General features: G+C 43.6%; 1 protein-coding gene across 7 annotated transcripts in view; it reads left to right on the top strand.

The window, feature by feature from the left end:
* The first annotated feature begins 2771 nt into the window (after nucleotides 1-2771).
* EDA (ectodysplasin A) overlaps nucleotides 2772-21041 on the top strand; it is a 609993-nt gene continuing 591723 nt past the window's right edge. For 6 of the 7 annotated variants that reach the window (XM_008155954.3, XM_008155955.3, XM_008155956.3 and 3 more), the window contains exon 1: nucleotides 2772-3343. In XM_008155954.3, coding sequence (XP_008154176.1) covers nucleotides 2948-3343 — 396 coding nt within the window. In that variant the 5' untranslated portion in view covers nucleotides 2772-2947. Of the gene's footprint in view, nucleotides 3344-3853; nucleotides 4049-21041 lie in introns of those variants that run through there. The other variant, XM_054716979.1, reaches the window with a different exon arrangement.

A 21041-nucleotide genomic window follows, 5' to 3' on the forward strand; every position in this document is an offset into this window, starting at 1 on the left:
TCCAGAGACATAGAAGCATGGAACAGACTGGCGAATTTCAGAGGGAAGAGAGGGATAGGAGATGGGGTGGGGAGTAATTAGTAGGGTAACTTATATGCATATATGGACACAGACAATTGAGTGGTGAAGGTCAGCGAGGGGCAGGTGCAGGGTGCCGGTGGTCAATGGGAAAAACAAACAAAGGGAACATCTGTGAATCTTTCAACAATAAAGAAAAAAATAACCATGTAAATCCCTCAATGCATTATCCATTTCAACATTTTTACTGCATATGAAGCCATGTGTTTTTCCTCTGGGGAACCAATATGAGGTCCCAGGTCAAATGCAACTTGTAGAGTCTTCTGAGGGCAAGGGTGCAACTCAGTTTCTCCATCAAGCTGTTGAAAACCTGGTAGAAATAACATGGTAATCTGAGTCCAGTAAGACCCCTGAGCCCTACTACCAGAAGATGACTGTTATTTGTTTCCTTTTCATTTTGGGGGAAGAAGGGGCATCCTCTTTGAACTGTATTTGTGACCAAGTCAGCACAGCCAGTAATGAAATAGATAAAAGACAATGTTTCAGCTATTAAAGTTCACACTACTCATTTTACAATGGGAAAAACAAAGGTCCCAAAAAGTGTAGCAATTTTCTCAGCGTGAGCCAGCAAACACAGTGACAGGGGCAGGTCTACTGACTCTTAGACTAGCATTCTTTCTAATAGTCCTGAGCTGTGATAATGAAGATAAATCAGCCTGGCAGTTCCCCTAGCATCTAGAATTCCTAGACTAGACAAGCAGCATATGAGATTAGCTGTTAAATGCACTTTTAAATTATTTTATCTGCATGATGATGGTATTCTTTACAAACTTGATATTTCATGGGTAAGGGCCAATAGGGAGACACAAAGATGTTTCTAAAGCACCAAGACCATTCACAGAGTGAAAAAAAAGTTGGCTGTGGCTGATATATTTAAGGATTTTGACCTCTGTCTTCTCTGGACTGACTCCTCTCCCCCCCCCCCCCCCCCCATCACCGCCCATATGCTTTGTTTTTGTTTCATTGTTTCTCTTCTTTTGTATTCCTTTTTTTTTTTTATCCGTCAGCCTGGGACTTAGGCCTACCCTCTTCAAGTCAATAAAACTGCTAATTATTCATAATATGGGAATGGGAGTGCACAGTGGCCAAAAAGCGTACATATTTTTCCCCTGCTATAGTCATTTAGCTCTCTACAATCTCAGACTAGTAACTATTGCCAATGGCAACTCAATTAATCCTTTCCATCGTTCATTTCAGGGTTTGTTGTTCTGACATTTGCACTCTTGTTTTTGTTTGTTTGTTTTTTGGTTTTAACCTTTTGCACTCGGATGTCGAGTGTGACTCAACACGGTTAGCATTAGAATAAAGGAATTGAGAAAAAAGCAAGCGAGTGCAAAGGGCTAAACCCTTTTCTGATTGGTGCAGCTGTTGAAGATGCTGCAGTCACAGCAGTGTGCATCTGGAACATTTGGCTGACTTGTTGAACCTTCCCCAGGGACTACTCCAGGGAGAAGAGGGGAGGGGTGGAGAGGCCAGAACAGTTGCCTGCAAATAGAGATGCCAATATTGTCTGGCCATTCTGCGGACCACCCTTGTAAAAATTCACCTCATTCTGGCTCTCAGTTTCCTTATTTGCTCATTGAAGACACGTGTTCTCCACTCAAAACTCTTGCTGCGGTGGAAGAAGAGAAGCTATATTGGCTGTGGGTTCTCTCATACTGCACTTTCTACATTGTTTTATTAAAAAAATATGTTTTTATTGATTTCAGAGAGAAGGGAGAGGGAGAGATAGAAACATCAGTGATGAGAAGGAATCCTGCATAGGCTGCCTCCTGCACGCCCCCCACTGGGGATCAAGCCAGCAATCTGGGGAAGTGCCCTTAACTGAGAATTGGACCTTGACTACCTGGTTCATATGGTGATGCTGAACCATTGAGCCACACCAGCCGGGCAGCACTTTCTACATTTTAAAGGGACCAATATATATTTGTTGAATTAATTAATATATCAAGGCACCCTAGGGGGCCGTTTTACCCTGCATAGGGCAACAGCACTTCATAGGTGGACTTCATCATCACTTACATTGAGGCTGCAGACTTACTCCAGGAGTGGGGCTGCCTGTATCCCTCCCCATTCTCACTCCCTTTGGCTCCCTGGCTCCTGAGTTTCCTTTTCCTTTGGCGCACTATTGGATTGAAAACACAGCAGGCATGGTTTCATTCCAAACCCAGAACTATTTTAATTAGTTTAACGTCTGTTAAACGCTTTGAAGATTGAAAGCAACAGATAAGTACTGGATGATGTTATTAGCAACTGCAGTTAATTGCAAACATTTCTATTAATACTAGTTTCTGCCTCCTTTTACTTGCTTTACTTTCCAAGGTTCCCAAATTCTTCTCAGCCTCCCCCTCTCCCCTTCCCCGTACTGGCGATAAAGGGTTAAATTGGGGCGGAGTCCAGTGATGAACGACAGCAGCAATCACCAACTGGAATGGGGCAAGCGGGAAGAGCTGGGTGGGGCCATCAGGCAGCGGCAACTCACACACCCCCAGGCTCCGCCTCGAGGCCGGAGGCCCCGGGTGGAACACCAAGGGGCGGGGCACCCAGGGCTTGGCGAGCCAGGTGGTTGGACGCCTGGGCAGCTGCTTGAGGGATGGGGCGGGGTTGTCTCGAGCCTCCTCCTTCATTCCCTTGGCCGGCCCAGCGGCCCCTCTCTCTCGCCCCTCCTCCTCCTCCCTTTCCCACCCCTCTGAGTGGAGCTGCACATGCGGCTTCTCCCTGCTCCGTCCCGCCCAGCCTCCGTTGCGCAGGAACGGGTCCCTGCAGCCCCCAGCCCATGGCAGGACGGTAGCCGCCTGTCAGGGGTCCTAAACGGCTGAGGCAGACGCGGCGGCTCCCGGGCCTCAGAGAGTGGGCGTCTCCGGAGGCCATGGGCTACCCCGAGGTAGAGAGCAGGGAGCCCCTGCCTGCAGCAGCGCCAAGGGAGCAGGGGAGTCAGGGCTGCGGCTGTCGCGGGGCCCGTGCCCGGGCGGGTGAAGGGAACAGCTGCCGGCTCTTCCTGGGCTTCTTCGGCCTCTCGCTGGCCCTCCACCTGCTGACATTGTGCTGCTACCTAGAGTTGCGCTCCGAGTTGCGGCGGGAACGGGGAGCCGAGTCCCGCTTTGGGGGCCCCGACACCCCTAGCACCTCTGGCACCCTGAGTAGACCCGGTGGCCTGGACCCCGATGGTCCCATCACCCGCCACTTTAGGCAGCCTTCACTTCAGCAGCAGCCGCTAGAATCTGGAGAAACAACTCTCCCACCAGACTCTCAGGACGGGCACCAGGTGAGTCACTTGGCTGGGGCGGCGGCTGTAGAGGCCCCCTCCCTTTATGGGTACGACGGGGGCCCTCCCCCACCGGCCCCTGGGGCGACTCAGCTATCGCCAGCCACGTAGGAGGGCAGGACTGGGAGGGAGCAGGCGAACTGGAGAGAGGTTGCCCTGGGGCAGGTTGTCCCCTTTCCCTCGCCCAGCGCCCAGGCTCCCTTGAGAACCGGGACTTGGAAGCTCCGGCCCGCGTCCGCCGCCCCCGGCTACGGGCTGCCTCGGGAAAAGTTGGCTGAGCTCCCGGCTGGGCCGCCCGTGAGGAGGTACGGGTGCTGCCCCTCTGGCGGACTAGCGGCTGCAGTTTGGCCCCTCTCCTCTTGGTGAGATTAGATTCTCTGCCTGCGGTGCTTGTTTTTTCGTGTCCAGAGTTGATGCCAGCACTAGCAGGCTCTCATTTGGAATTGGAGCTGTAAACAGCTGTAATAACTGCTCCAGGGCCGTTGAAACAACTTTTAATGATATTTCCAGAGCGGATCCTTGTGCGCTGACCAGAACGTGGGCTTGTTCACACTTACCTGCAATTTGAGACTGATTGTCCTGGGTGTTGTAGTGAGGATCAGCGCCCCTGAGGAATTCTGGTAGAAATATGCCATTTTGCTAGACAACTTCTGAAGAGCAATTTAAAAAAATCTATGGAAATAAAACTCCCATTCGGACTCTTTTTGGGGGAGTGGGGTGGAGAGGGTGGGTGTGAAGTGTCTTGCTGTTGCTAGCTTGAGAACTGGAGTCTACTGATGGAATAAATACTCTAATCTCTCAGGAGCAGTTGTGTGTATTTGTGTGTGTGTGTCGCAATCTTTATGGTGTTTTTGCCCTTGTTAGCAGCTTCAGTGTTTGTTTTCTACTCTTTCTTCAAGTAAGTTTAGTGCACTTAAAATTAGTATCCTCTTGACCTCCAAATTTTGTCTTATGCGAAACTTTAGAGAAGCATCCAAAAATCCTTTTGAGGTGGTTAAAGAGTAATAGTGAATTTGTTCCTCTTGGGGAAGAGGGCAAGTTTTGATAATAAGTTTCTTGAGGGGAGAGTCCCAGGCCTTCTATATTTACTACCACATCAGAGTCATTGTCATACCCTATAAATGTTATTTGTGCTGGCATCACATTGATGATAATATTGTAATGTTAGGACTGACACATTTTTCCATGATGTGAATTGTAAAGTTGCCCTGAGCCTTAAAATATATTGCTAGCACACTCCAACTTATATAACAGCTTATCAAATAACAGAATCAGTAGACATGCTTCTCATACTTGAGACTTTAAACACTGTAGCTAAATGATAATTAACTAGAATTCTGGCTCCCTTTATCCACCACCCCTCTAATGCCCAGTAGAAATACTTAGCAGCTAAACATTGATATTATGTGAAAAGATGAAGGAATTTAACTTTTTTAGTCAATTGGTAGCCAAGGCTTTTTGGCATTCAGAATAGACAGACCCAGGAGGATTGGCAGGACAGCTGTACTCTAGGGCTTCTGTGATGATGTGGGACTCTCACAGGTCTATAATGGCATTTAGTTGCCTGTTGTTTGCATGGAACTTCAAATAGTCCTGCTTAGGTTTAAATACAGCTCCCTATCTTCTGTCCTTTATTCTTTCTGTTTTAATGTTTTTGAGCAGTAGAAGTATGCACACTGGCTCTTTACATTTGCTGACACCAATTTCAGTCAGTTTTTTTAGAGTTGTGAGTGGCCATGAGTCCATTTTGTTTTATTCTCTTGGAGAACACATAGGCTCTGAGGGGGGAGTGACTTGTCCTAGGTGTTGGTCTCTTGACTCCCAGTTAAGTTTCCATTCCCCTATATCATACTACCTCCAGAAGCCTTTTGGGGGAGAGTGGAGTGGATCTCCACAGTAGAATTTTTCCAAAATAGATGGATCAGTTCTATTCCATCTATGTTTTGGCCACTCTTAACTATGTATTTCTTGCTGAACTTCACTTTCAGGAGAATTGGAACATGCTTTGAAGGAATTTTAACCCAGGTTCAACTTAAGTTTATCTTGAGGATAGTTTTAGTATACCTAAAAGAAAAAAAAAAGTTGATTGACAGAGTTAGTTGATACTGCTACATTTTGGGTAAAATTTCTAGTGCCCTGGTGCACCCTCTGCTGGCTTTGCAGGGACATTTAATTGCATATCTGCTGACAGTCAAGATTCTAAGTTGTGCTGACAGATTCTGATTCATAAATAAGGAAGTAAACAGCCTTGTGGGATTTGGCCACGTAGGTCACATTTTTATGTTTTAGTTTTCTAACACAGACAGTTGTTGTTACGACAACTCTTAGGTGGAGAGGAAGAAAGATAAAATAATACACCCTTCAATGGGCAGAACATTCAGGTTTCTCACCAGTTTATTTGCAAGGAGTGAAGGCAAACTGATGAGAATAAATTGCAGGATGATCTCTTGAGACCAAATGGGCAGAACTGTCAGAGGCACTTCATTTTTATAAGGCTATTCAAACCTATCCATGCTTATGATATAATAGACTCAGTTATAACCCAAAAAAGGGATCTAGAAATCACTGAAGATATATGTATGTCATCTCTCAATAAAAAAAACTTTTAAAACAGGATACACAAGGAAATTAGGGCAATCAGGATACATAAATCAGCAAATTTCTCCAAGGGAATTGTTATAGGAAAGCCTCCCCAGTGGGGACACAGCTGCTGATCATAAAAAGTGAGAGGGTCCCTTTGGACCTGGAATCATAACTCTCCTTCAGCTGGAGTAGCTGAGTACCTGTAGGTTTGTCTGGATAGTTGTGATAATCTCAAGAGAAATATCAGTCTCTGAGTTATAAAATATACAATAATATTGTTAGAGTAAAAAATAAAAATAAAAATCACCGTTGATCAGTCTGTGAAGTTGGCCTACTTATAAAATATACAATAATATTGTTAGAGTAAAAAATAAAAATAAAAATCACCGTTGATCAGTCTGTGAAGTTGGCCTACTTTTGATTGTGGTCCTCAAAGCCAAGAATATGGTGGGCATCATAAAGGAAGGGTGTTGAAAACAATTACAAAATAAAACCTTTATCTTTTCCATGTAAAAGACCAAAAGATTGAAAATTTATATTCACAATCATGTAGGAAATTCTGGTGGTTGCTCCTTAAGAAAAACCTAACAGCTGATAGAAGTCCCCAGAAACCCAATTAAATTAATCAAAAGGATGGAGGGACTTTCTGGTTATTTTTTTCAGTCAAGAGAGAGAAAGGTTGAAGGAGGAATATAATGAAAGTCTACTAAACCATGAGAGATATGACTAAGTTTAATATATTGTGGTAATTTATCTACTTAGGTCAATAAATAGAAATCTTGATATGAGCCAGACACTATGTTACCTACTAAATATATTTTAATGCCTGAAAGATTATTTGGGTGAGGAGGCAAATAAAAGTAGTATCTTATTAAAATGATTGCCCCAAGAGATAATATGAATTGAAACGCTAAGGTGTAAGAAGTATTTAGAAAAATATATATGTGTAATTTAATAAGGGTTTATTTGGGATTGTTGGGGATATTTGGAATATGTTCTTAATTATTTGATGTGATGTTACAGAATTCAAATTTAACTTTTCACAAAACATCTCTTGTTTTAACTAGATAGAACTTCAGTTATCCAGATTTCAACATTATTTATTAAGATTGAAAATAACTAGGAATCATTAAATCAAAAAGTATTCTTTAGGGGAGTAGGATCTAGGTAAAATAGTTTCCCATAGATTTAAATCTAGAATTTTAAGTATGACATTCCAGGCTTTTGACTAACTGGCTCTGTTATACCTATCCCATTTTCTCTCTCAATAACTCTACTTTTTTTAAAAATAATCAGCTTTATTGATATATAATTTACATACAATAAAATGAATATAGTTTAAATGTATAGGTCAATGAGGTGGTTTTAGTTGTTTTTTTTATTATTGATTAAGGTATTACATATGTGTCCTTATTCCCACATTGCTCCCCCAACCCCCTCAATAACTCTACTCTTGCAACCCACCCACTATATCCTGTCTTGGGATGATTTTGTAGTTATTATGCCTGTTGATTTTGTTTAATATATCTTGTATCTTTATACTAGAACTCCTCAGAAATCTGACTTATTTTTTTTTTTAGTCTTTTTCTATAGTACCTGATGTACTACTTGTTATGTTTAGAATACTTAAATATTTGTTGAGTTGAATATTATTTGGGGCCTTTTAGAGATGTTTATGTAAAACAAATACATTTTCTTTTTGTGTAACAGGCCTGTTTTCCTCAGGTCTTTCTAACCCTGTGAATTGTCAGCTATGCTTAAGTGAATAAGTAGTTCCATTGGCAATGTTTCACTGATTTCTAGAATCATTAGAAAGCGAAATGGAGAAGAGTCCTAACCATATTACCTTTAAGATGGTGCAAAAGCTTTCCGTAATGTATCATTTGATGTTTTGTTTTAGTTCTCATCTTTCTTTCTGTCTTAGATCTTGTGAAAAATAATATGTAATCCTATCTAATAAAAGAGTGATATGCAAATTAACCACCACTCCGCCATGCCCACAAGCCACGCCCACAAGCCATGCCCATCCAAGCCAATCAGAGCGGGTATGCAAATTAACCCCAACTAAGTTGGCTGCGGCCGCTGAGCGAGCAGGAGGGAGGCTTGGGTTTCCCTGGCGATGGAGGAAGCCAAGCTTTCCACACACCCTGGTGGGCCCAGGCCTCCACTCAAGGGTACAAAGTTTCAATTATAGAAGATAAATAAATTCCAACAGAAATGGCGGCAGCCACAGAGCTGCAGAGAGCAAGAGGCTAGAGTTGCCCCCGGCAATGGAGGAAGCCAAGTTTCTGCAGCCCTGGCCGGCCCAGGCCACCACTTAAGGCTACAAAGTTTCAATTATAGAACATAAATAAATTCCAACCAAAATGGCGGTAGCCACAGAGTGAGCAGGAGTCTTGGCTCTGCTCCAGGCTACAAAGTTTCAATTATAGAAAATAAATAAACCCCAGATACCAGGGTCTCCACTTGGGTCGCCGGGGGGCATGGCCAGCCTGAAAAACCACCACAGGCCCCTCGCCCAGGCCGCCCCACGCCCCAAGGGAACCCCCACCCTGATCCGGGACACCCTTCAGGGCAAATCAGCTGGCCCCCACCTGTGCACCAGGCCTCTATCCTATCTAATAAAAGAGTAATATGCAGATTGACCATCACTCCAACACACAAGATGGCTGCCCCCATGTGGTCAAAGATCCTGCCCCCATGTGGACACAAGATGGCCACCACAAGTTGGCCAGTAGGGGAGGGAAGTTGAGAGGGACCAGGCCTGGAAGGGAGGGCAGTTGTGGGAGATCAGGCCAGCAGGGGAGGGCAGTTGGGAGGGACCAGGCCTGCAAGGGAGGGCACTTGGGGGCGATCAAGCCTGCAGGGGAGGGCAGTTAGGGGTGACAAGGCCAGCAGAGGAGGGAAGTTAGGGGTGACCAGGCCTGCAGGAAAGGGCAGTTGGGGGGGACCCAGGCCTGCAGGGGAGAGCAGTTGGGGGGACCTGGCTTGCAGGGGAGAGCAGTTAGGGATGACCAGGCCTGCAAGGGAGGGCAGTTAGGGGCACACAGGCTGGCAGGGGAGCAGTTAGGCATCAATCAGCCTGGCAGGTGTGTGGTTAGGGGGTGATCAGGCTGGCAGGCAGTAGCGGTTAGGGGCAATCAGGAAGGCAGGCAGGCGAGCAGTTGGGATATAGCAGTCCTGGATTGTGAGAGGTATGCCTGATCCCTCGGGCAGTCGGACATCCCTCGAAGGGTCCCAGATTGGAGAGGGTGCAGGCTGGGCTGAGGGACATCCCCCCCCCATGCACGAATTTCGTGCACCGGGCCTCTAGTTGATCTATAATTACCTTATAGAGATCTCTTTATATTAGAGAACTTTTGAATCCATTTAATCCCCAAGAACATTACCTTGCCATTCTTGTAGGGTGGCCCTCATAGAAGATCATTGTGTTGTTTTTTAAAGATTTTTGTTGACTTTTAGAAAGAGAGGAAGGGAGAGGGAGAGGGAGAGAGAAACATTGATGGTAGAGCGAGATATCAATCAGCTGCCTCCTGCATATCACTTACCAGGGATAGAGCCCACAACCTGGGCCTGTGCCCTGACCAGGAATTGACCCACAACCTTTCTATGCACAGGACAACGCCCAACCAACTGAGCCACACTGGCCAGGGCATAGAGGACCATCTTTGTTCTACTCTATAAATACTCATCACTTAGCTCTTCATTTGTTTTCTTTTTTGAAAATAGAAATTCTATCTATACTAATAAAAGAGTAATATGCTAATTAGACCAGGAGTCCTTTTGGAGACCTTCCGGATGTCCTTTTGGACAAAGCGGGGGGTTTGGCTGGCCTGCAAACCACCCCCAGGCCCTCGCCCAGGCTGCCCCGCCCCCCGGCCCAGGCCACCCCACCCCCAGCAGGGACCCCCACCCCATCAGGGGGCTGGCTGGCTTGCAAACTTCCCGAGGCCCCTCGCCCAAGCCACCTGCTCCCCAGCGGGGACCCCTACCCCGATGGGCATGTGGCTGGCCTGCAAACAGCCCTCAGATCCTTGCCCAGGCTGGCCATGCCCATCAGCGGGGACCTCCCACCTTGATGGGGGCATGGCCAGCCTGCAAACGGCCCTCAGCCCCTCACTCAGGCTAGCTCCACCCCCAGCAGAGACACCCCTACCCCAATGGGGGCGTGGTCGGCCTACAAACTGCCCCAGCTCCTCACCCAGGCTGGCCCCACCCCCCAAGGGGACCCCCACCCTGATCCAGGATCCCCTTCAGGGTAGACCAGCCGGCCCCCATCCGTGCGCTAGGCCTCTATCTATACTAATAAATGGGTAATATGTTAATTAGATCGGACGTCCTTCCAGACAAAGCCATGGTGGTGGGGCCAAGGCAGAGGCAGTTAGGGGTGATCAGGCTGGCAGGGGAGAGAAGTTAGGGGGATCAGGATGGCAGGGGAGAGCAGTTAGGGGGATCAGGCCGGCAGAGGAGAGCAGTTAGGGGGATCAGGCTGGCAGGCAGGCGAGCGGTTAGGAGCCAGCGGTCCCAGATTGCGAGAGGGTTGTCCTACTGCCGGTTTAGGATGACATCCCTTGAGGGGTCCCAGATTGGAGAGGGTGCAGGCCGGGCTGAGGGACACTTCCCCCTCGTGCATGAATTTTGTGCACTGGGCCTCTAGTTGAAGAGTAACATGCATACAGAAAAGGTCACAAATCAAACCAATGGATTTTTATAAAATGAATGTACTAATATTAGAAGAACCCAGGTTAATAAATAGAACTAGTATATCACAACCCTCACCTTATGCTCCATCCCTATTTCTATACCATTCTCCTTCTCCAAAGTTAATGACTATCCTGACTTATAACATCATAGATTAGTTTTGCCCATTTTGAACTTGATATAAATAAAATCAAACAGTATGTGTTTTGGGAGTCTGGCTTTTTTGTTTGTTTGTTTGTTTGTTTGTTATTTTGCTCAATACTACAGTATGTTTGTGATATTCATCATGTTGTTGCAGTTGAAGTTGTAGTTTTATATTTGTATTATTCCCTTGTTTGAATATACCACAGTTTATTTATTCATTCTACTGACAATGAATATTTGGATTTCTTCTTGATTGTGGTTATTATAAAAATGATGCTGTGAATATTATCATACATGGTTTTTGAATATATGTACTTTAATTTCTATTGCATATATACTGTATCTAGTATTCAAATATCTGGGTCACAGGGAATGCATATTTTCAAATTTATTCATTATAATAGTTTTTATAAGTGATTGTACCAATTTACATTTTTACCAGTAATGTATGAAAATTATAGTTGTTAATACTTTTTACCATCTCTCTTTTTAATTATAGCCATTCTGGTGGGTGAGTTTATAGTAATATCTCATTGTGATTTTAATTGGAATTTCTCAGGAGACTAGTGAAGTTGTACTCTTTTTCATATGTGTATTATCTGTTTGGATGTCTTCCTCTATGAAATACCTATACAAATATTTTGTCCCCATTTAAAAAATTGGGTTATTTGTCTTTTTCCTATAGATTTACAGGAATTTTTATATACTCTGGTTATGGACCATTTTTGTATTTTTTTTATGTTACAAATCCTTCCCAAATCTCTATAGTATCCTTTGATAAACAGAAGTTTTTAATTTTAATGTGTCTAGTTTTTTAATATTTTCCTTTATGACTAGTATTTTTTGTGTTCCATTTAAGAAGTATTTTCTTACCTTGAAGTCATATAGATGTTCTCCCACATTATCTCCTAGAAGTTTTATGCTTTTGCCATTCACATTTAGATCAATAATCCATCTGGAACTGATTTTTGTGTATGGTGAAATATAGGGGTCAAGTTTTACCTTTTCCATGTAGATATTTAATTGCCCACTACATTTATTATAATGAATGTCTTTTTCTCAACTTCACTACCGTGTCACCTTTGTCATAAATCAAGTGTCTGCATAAGTGTGAAATTGTTTCTGAGCATTTTGTTCTGTTCTATTAGTCTGTTTCTCATTGCACCAATTCCATAGTCTTAATTATTGGATTATAACAAGCTCTTTATATCTGGTAAAGCAAGTCTTTTCATCTTTTTCATTTTCTTTAAAAGTACCTTGGATGTTCTTGGCCCTTCACATTTTTCTATGTATTTTAGAATCAGCCTGTCACATTTCATACACACAAAAAAGAGTAGCTGTGAGAATTATGTTAGCAAGATGGTGAATTAGGAAGTCCTGGACCCTTCCCCCACAACAAATACACAAATTCAGCAACAATTTATGAACAAATTCCCTTTGTGAGAAATTAAGGAACTATTTGGATGGCAAAGATGAAAGCAGTCTCACTGAAGCTGGTAGAGATATTTGGGACACCTTTTCTCCAGAGTCCCTGCCACCAGCACAGCACCATATGATATAGAAGGGACCCCCTAGCTGGCGGCTTCTCCTAGTTGAGGGAGGAGGTTGGTTCACATGTCCAGACCATGTTTTCTGATTACTGGCTTCTGTCTTGCCAGGTTTGGAACTCTGTGGGGTCTGCCTAGGAGAGAATGGAGATTGGTGGGTTGGGCTGGTAAATACCATAGATCTTTCCTCTTTCTGAGCAAAGAACAAGAAGACAAAATATTCCAGCTCTCAGTATTCACCTTGGGAAGAAAATAATTTATTCTGTGCATTCTGTGCTCCAGTTCCTCCAGGGGCTGCCCAAAGAAATGGCACCTGACTTGCCAGTTTAGGTATAGCATAGTCTAATTTCCTGGGGGAGAATAGAGATGATGATTGGGACTGGCAGATGCCATAGATCCTCCCCCCTGTTCACACAGCGTGAATGGATGAAACATACCAGATTTCAGCTTACTCCTAGAGATAGAAGAATTGATCTGTACATTCAGTGTCACAACTTCTCTGGGGATGTCCAAAGAATTGGCATCTATCTTGCCAGTCTTGGAACTCTGATGGGTCTGACAGTGTAACTACCTGGAGGGGAATGGAGATGGTAGTTCGGACTGTAAACGCCATAGTTTAATCTCCCATACACATTCAACACAGAATGATTATACAAAAAACACAGCTGCTTGTTTCTTCCTGGGGGCTGGGGGAAGAGTTGATAGAAACCCCAATAATCACTGACCTAGCTGATTGGCACATGCCTTCTCCTATACAAGGCCAGCCCATGAAGACTGTGAGGAGTATTTGTTTTGTGATATGTGCAAATACCAACACAGACAGTCAAGGAAAATGAAGAATCAGCAAAGATGTTCCAAAAAAGGAGCACATTAAATCTCCAGAATCTGACCCTAATGAAACAAAATTATAAGATTCAGAGAATTCAAAATATAAAGATGCTCATCAAGATCTATAGAACAATGTATAAACAAAGTGAGAATTTCCAAGTCTGGGGAAGAAAATGGACAACCAGATTCAAGAAGCCTAAGGATACTAACTAAATTAACAAAGAGATAGACATTATTAAAAAGTACAAAACAGCCCTGGCTGGTGTGGCTCAGTTGGTTGAAGCATTGTCCCATGCACCTAAGGGTCATGGGTTCACTTCTCAGGGCACATAACCAGGTTGTGGGTTTGGTCTGCAGTAGGCGCATGTATGGGAGGCAACCAATTGATGTTTCTCTCTCTCTCTCCCCTTCCCTTTCCCTCTCTCCCTCTCTCCCTCTCTCTCCCTCCCCCTCTCCCTCTCCCTCCCCCTCTCCCCCGCTCCCTCTCTCCCTCCCCCCTCCATCTCCTTCTCTATCTCTCTCCCCTTCTTTCCCCCTCTTTCCCTCTCTCTCCCTCTCTCCCTCTCTCCCTCTCTCCCTCTCTCCCTCTCCCTTCCTCTCTCTAGAATGAATGAACACATATCCTCAGGTGAGGATTAAAAAAAGTACCAAACATAAATCATAGAGCTAAAGGCACAATAACTGAAAAATTCATGTGAGGGATTCAACATCAGACTAGATAAAACAGAATAAAGGATTAGGGAAATAATTCTGCCAGAGGAGCAGAAAGAAAAAGAATAAAAAATAAAGAAGCTTAGACACTAATGGTATACCATCAAGTGGACCAATATAGGTATTAGGGGAGTCTTAGAAGGAGAAGAGAGAGAGAGAGAGAGAGAGAGAGAGAGAGAGAGAGAGAGAGAGAGAGAGAGGACCAGAAAGCTTATTTAAAGAGAGAATGGCTGGAAACTTTCCAAGTCTGGGGAAGGAAATGGACAACCAGATTTAAGAGGCCTAAAGGATACTAACTAAATGAACTTGGAGAAATCCACATCAAGGCACATTATAATCAAATTATCAAAGTGAAACTAAAGAGAGAATTTTGAAAGCATCAAGAGAAAAGTGATTTGTCATATACAAGGGAACCCCCATATGACTATCAGAAAAATTTACAGCAAAAACCTTTCAGGTGACAGAAAGTAGTATGACATATTAAAACTTCTGAAAGAAAAAAACACCCTGCCAATAAAGACTACTATACCTGCCAAAACTGTCCTTTAAAAAGAAGGACAGATAAAGACATTCCTAGACAAATTAAATCTGAGGAAGTTCATCACAACTAGACCTATCTTACATGAAATGCTAAAGGGAGTTTATCTACTTGAAAGATTACTAAACAGCTACATGATAGCATAAAGAAGTATGAAACTCTGTAAAAGTAAATATATAGACATATACAGAATACTGTATTTCTGTAATTTTAGTATATAACTTTTATTTCTAGTGTAAAAAGTTAAATTATGCCCTAGCAAGTTTGGTTCAGTGAGTAGAGTGTTGGCCTGCAAACTGAAGGGTCCCAGGTTCAGTTCCAGTCAAGGGCACACGCCTGGGCTGTGGGCTTGATCCCCTAACAAGATGGCAATACTAAATTCTTCCCTATCAATAATTACTTCAAATGTAAATAGTTAAAACTTCTCCAATCAAACAAATATTGTAGCTGAATTGATCAAAGCAAGACCCAGTCATATGTTTTCTATAAGAAACTCAGTTTAGATTTAAGAAAACATAGGCTGAACATGAAGGAATGGAAAAAGAGAGTTTATGCAAATGGTAATCAAAAGAGAGCAGGGTAGCCTGGCTGGTGTCTCTCAGTGGTTGAGTGTTGACCTATGAACCAGAAGGTCACTGTTCAATTCCTGGTCAGGGCACATGCCCAGGTTGCAGGATCGATCCCCAGTAGGGGGCATGCAGGAGGCAGCCAATCAATGATCCTCTCTCATTGATGTTTCTAGTTCTCTTCCTTTTCCTTCCTCTATGAAATCCATAAACATATTCTATATAATAAAAGCCTAGTATGCTAAATGTCGACCATTCGTTCCACCATTTGACCAGTCGCTATGACACACATGACCACTAGGGGCCAGATGCTCCGACTGGTAGGTTAGCATGCTGCTGGGGTCTGGCTGACCGGGACTGGGGGAGAAGGGCCAGACATGCCCTGGAGCCCTCCCACAGTCCCTCCCCCGCCCGATTGTGCACCAGTGGGGTTCCTCGACCTGGCCTGGGCCCTCTCACAATCCGGGAACCCTCAGGGGATGTCAGAGAGCCAGTTTCAGCCCAATTCCCACAGGCCAGACCAAGGGACCCCACTGGTGCACAAATCTGTGCACCAGGCCTCTAATATTTTAAAAAAAAAAGAGAGAGAGCAGGGATGCCTATACTTATATCAGATGAAATGGACTTTTAAGTAAAAAACTGTCAGAAGAGACAAAGAGGGACATTATATAATGATAAGAGTCAATCCAACAGGAAGATATGACAATTACATATGTATATATGTAAAACAAACACTGGCAGAACTTAAGGAATAAATAGACAGCAATAGAATAATAGTGGGTGACTCCAGTATCCCACTTTCAATAATAGATAAGCACTTAGAACAATTAGGAAACAGAGAACTTCAACAATAACATATAGTAGATGAATATAATAAACATGTACAGAACATCCCATCCAACAGCAGCAGAATACATAGTCTTCACAAGCACACACATCTTTCTCCAGGAAAGATAACATGTTAGGTCACAAAACCAATCTTAACAAATATAAGAAAATTTAAAACACTGGGTATTTTTTAATATAATGGAATGAAACTAGAATTAATAGCAGAAGGAAAACTGAAAAATTCACAAATATGTGGAAATTAAGACAATTTTTTCAAATATATTTTTTATTGATTTCAGAGAGGAAGGGAAGGGGAGAGAGAGTTAGAAATATCAATGAAAAAAGAGAATCATTAATCGTCCACCTCCTGAACCCCCCTCACTAAGGATCGAGCCTGCAACCCAGGCATGTTCACTGACTGGAAATTGAACTGTGACCTCCTGATTCATAGGTCAATGCTCAACCACTGAGCACACCAGCCAGGCAAACAACACACTCTTGAACAACCATTGAGTCAAAGAAGATATCAAAAAGGAAATTAGAAAATACATCAGGACAAAAACACAACACACTAAAATTTATGAGATGTGGCAAAAGCAGTACTAAGAGGGAAATCCTATATAATAAAGAGGGACTATTGTAATTGACCCTCATGCCATCACAAAGATGGTGGCGCCCACAGCCAATACGGAGGGAATATGCTAATTGATTGCCACGCCCTCAAAGATGGCGGCACCCACAGCCAATAAGGAAGGAATATGTTAATTGAATGCCATGCCCTCAAAGATGGCAGCACCCACAGCCACAAGATGGTGACGCCCAGTCCCCTCAGCCCCGCCGGGGCGCCTGCCTCTGGAGTCCCCTAGTCTCCTCAGTCCCCCAGCTGCTCAGGGCCAGTCTGAGGCGCAGGCAAGCCTCGGATGGTGGCTGCCCAGCTACCCAGGGCTGGCCCGAGGCTTAGGTAACCAGGGCCAGCTGAGGCTTGTGCTGCCAGCAGTGGCAGCAGCAGAGGTGTGATGGGATGTCACCTTCCCCTAACTGCTGGGTCGCCTCCTGCCCCTGAGGGCTCCTGGACTGTGAGAGGGGCCAGGTCAGGCTGAAGGACTCCCCCTCCAGTGCATGAATTTTCATGCACTGGACCTCTAGTCTATACTAATAAAAGCCTAGGTGGCCCTTGTGTCCTTGTGCGATGCCCTCACGTCATCATAAGGTGGCTGCCCCTACATTGTCACAAGATGGTTGCCTCCACGTCATCACAAGATGGCCTCCACAAGATGGCCGCCACAAGATGGCCACCACAAGATGGCTGACAGGGAAGGGCAGTTGAGGGTGACTAGGCCTGTAGGGGAGGGCAGTTAGGGGTGACCAGGCCTGCAGGGGAGGGCAGCTGGGGGTGACCAGGACAGCAGGGGAGGGCAGTTGGGGGTGATTGGGCTGGCAGGGGAGGGCAGTTGGGGGCGATTGGGCCGGCAGGGGAGTTGGGGAGTGGTTAGGGGGCGATCAGGCTGGCAGGCAGAAGTGGTTAGGGGCAATCGGGCAGGCAGGCAGGCAAGTGGTTAGGAGTCATCCCAGATTGCGAGAGGGATCCCTGTGGGATCGGGTCTAAACAGGCAGTCGGACATCCCCCGAGGGGTCCCAGATTGGAGAGGGTGAAGGCTGGGCTGAGGGATACCCCCGCCCCCATGCATGAACTTCATGCACTGGGCCTCTAGTTAATAACAATAAATGCCTACATTACAAAAGAAGAGCCCTGCTGGTGTAGCTCAGTGGTTGTGCTTTGACCTATGAACCAGGAGGTCATAGTTTGATTCCCAGTCAGTGCCCATGCTCAGTTTGCTCAATCCCTAGTAGGGGGCATGCAGCAGGCAGTTGATCGATGCTTCTCTCTCATTATTGATGTTTTTCCCTCTCTGTTCCTCTCCCTTCTTCTCTGATATCAATAAAAGTATATTTTTTAAAAGAAGAAGAAAAATCCCAAATACACAACCTAACTCTACACCTCTAGAGGCTAGAAAAAGAGCAAACCAAATCCCAACTTAGAAGAAGGTAGAAAATAACAAAGATTAGAGGAGAAATAAACAAAATGGAAGATAAAACAATCAATGAGATTAAGAGTTGGTTTTTTGAAAAGATAAACCAAAATGACAAACCATTAACTTGACTAAATCTAAAAAAGAGAGATGGCTCAAATAGCATCAGAAGTGAAAGAAGAGACATTGCAACTGATGGCACATAAATAAAAATGATCAGGAGACTACTATGTACAATTATAATTCAACAAACTGTATAACCTAGAAGACAAATGGATAAATTCCTAGAAACATACAACCTACCCATACTAAATCATGAAGACTTAGGAGTCTGAACACACATATAATTGGTATGAAGATTGAATCAGTAATAATAATAAAAAAAAACCTCTCAACAAAGAAAAGCCCAGAACCAGGTGGCTCCACTGGTGAAATCTACCAAATATTTAAAGAAGCTATAACATTAATCTTTCTCAAATTCTTCCAAAAAATTGAAGTGGGGAAATACTTCCAAACTCATTTTATGAGACAAGCATTACTCTGATACTAAAGCAAGACAAATACACCAAAAGAAAATAAAACTACAGGCCAATATCCCTGATGAATATAGATGCAAAAAATTCCTCAACAAAATACTAACAAACTAAGTCTAATAGCATATTAAAAGGATCAAGTGGAATTTATTCCTAGAATTAAAGAATGGTCTAATGTTATACACTACATTAACAATAAAAGAGACAAATTACATGATCATCTCAATAGAAGCATAAAAAGCATTTGACAAAATTTAACACTCCTTCATGATAAAAATTCTTAACAAACTAGAAATAGAAGGAAAATACCTTGATATAGGAAAAGCCCAAAGCTAATATCATACTTAATGGTGAAAAACTGAAAGCTTATACACTAAGATAGGGAACAAGGAAGGGATGTCCACTCTCATCACTTCTATTCAACAAAATACTGGAAGTTCTATATACAGGAATTAGGTAAGAAAAATAAAAGACATCCAATCAGAAAGGAAGAATTAAAATTGTCTCTGTTTGCAAATGACATGAACTAATAAACAAATTTAATAAAGCAGCATACAAAAATTCAGTTGCAAACTATCTGAAAAAGAGTTAGGAAAACAATCCCATTTGAAGAAAACACCTAAAATAATATAATATTTGGGAATAAACTTAACTAAGGAGGCAAGGACTTATGTCCTTAAAACTGCAAAACATTGATAAAAAAATTTAAAAAGACACAAACAAATGGAAAGACATCCAATGTTCGTGATTTGCCACACTAAATATTGTTAAAATATCCATACCACCTAAAGCAAATTACATTCAAAATGTCAATGGCATTTTTTCAGAGAAGTAGAACAAACAATCTTAAAATTTGTATGGAACCACAAAAGACTCTGAATATCCAAAGCAATTTTGAGAAATAAAGAACAAATATTTAGGCATCACACTTTCTGATATCAAACTATATTACCTAGCTATAGTAATCAAAACAGTATGGTATCGATGTAAAGACAGACATAGAGACCAATCAAACAGAATAGCCTAAAAATAAATTGACACATATACTGATCTTTGAAAAGGTGCCAAAAATACATAATGGGCAATAATAGTCTCTTTAACAAATAGTGTTAGGAAAACTGGATATTCACTTGTAAAACAATGAAATTGGAACCTTAATCACAAAAATCAACAAACTGGATTAGAAATATAAACCTAAGATCTGAAGCTGTAAAATTTCAAGAGGAAAACTTCATAATATTGGCCTTGGTAATGATTTTTTTCATGGGCATGGCACCAAAACTACAGGCAACAGCCCTGGCCAGTGTGGCTCAGTTCGTTGGAGTGTTGTCCTGTGCACTGAAAGGTTGTGGATTCAATTTCCCTTCCCCTCTCTCTAAAATCAATAAGCATATCCTTCTGTGAAGATTTTTTTTTCCAAAAGCATAGGCAACAAAAACAAATATAAACAAGTGGAGCTCTATCAAACTACAAAGCTTCTGCACAGCAAAGGAAACAATCAACAGAGTGAAAAGGGAACCTACAGAATGGGAGAAAATATTTGCAAACCATCCTACCTAATAATAGAGTAATATGCAAATTGACCGTACCTTCGCCACACCCACCAGCCATGCCCACCAGCCACGCCCACCAGGAAACTGTTGCAGGGACACTGGGGTGTGGCCGAGCCCAAGGCTTTGGGCTGTGGCTTTCCCGGCCTTGGGCACCAGCGGGGAGCCTGCACGGATTGCAGGCAACCACCGGGGGTCGGCTCCTACAATCCGTAGCAGGGAGGCTGGGTGCAGCCGAGCCCAAGGCCACCGCCCGGGGCCAAGCCCCGACCCTGAAAGAAGGCAGAAGGTGGTGGCCACAGCCAAGGCCTGGGTTCCCAGTGCCGGCAGAAAACTGGTACAGGCAGCCAGGTGAATGAAGGTCTATTGCACGAATCTTCGTGCAAACGGGCTGCTAGTATATCTGATAAGGAGCTAATATCCAAAATATATAAAGCATCGATCAGACCGTCAAACCCCAGAAGGAAGGTAGGGGAGGGTGGGGGTAAGGGGGAGAGATCAACCAAAGGACTTGTATGCATGCATATAAGCCTAACCCAGTGGTCAGCAAACCATGGCTCGCGAGCCACATGCGGCTCTTTGGCCCCTTGAGTGTGGCTCTTCCACAAAATACCACATGCGGGCACGCACATATAGTGCGATTGAAACTTCGTGGCCCATGCGCAGAAGTCGGTTTTTGGCCTGGGCGAGTCTATTTTGAAGAAGTGGTTCTAACGCCGAGCCACACTCAAGGGGCCAAAGAGCCGCATGTGGCTCGCGAGCTGCGGTTTGCCGACCACTGGCCTAACCAATGGACACAGACACCAGGGGGGTGAGGGCATAAGTTGGGGGTGAGGGTGGGGTCCATGGGGGGGGATAAGGACACATATGTAATACCTTAATCAATAAAGAAAAAAATGTCCACACCAAAGTAATCTATAGATTCAATGCAATCCTTATCAAAATACCAATGGCATAGTTCACAAATTTTGCTGCCTGTGGATTCCTCTAATATTTTTATGGTTTCCCATCTTACGTTTAAGTCCTTTATCCATTTTGAGTTTATTTTTGTGTATGGTGTAAGTTGATGGTCTAGTTTCATTTTTTTGCATGTATCTGTCCAATTTTCCCAACACCATTTATTGAAGAGATTGTCTTGA

The sequence above is a fragment of the Eptesicus fuscus genome, chromosome 1, assembly GCF_027574615.1.
Source record: "Eptesicus fuscus isolate TK198812 chromosome 1, DD_ASM_mEF_20220401, whole genome shotgun sequence".
Classification (NCBI taxonomy): domain Eukaryota; kingdom Metazoa; phylum Chordata; class Mammalia; order Chiroptera; family Vespertilionidae; genus Eptesicus; species Eptesicus fuscus.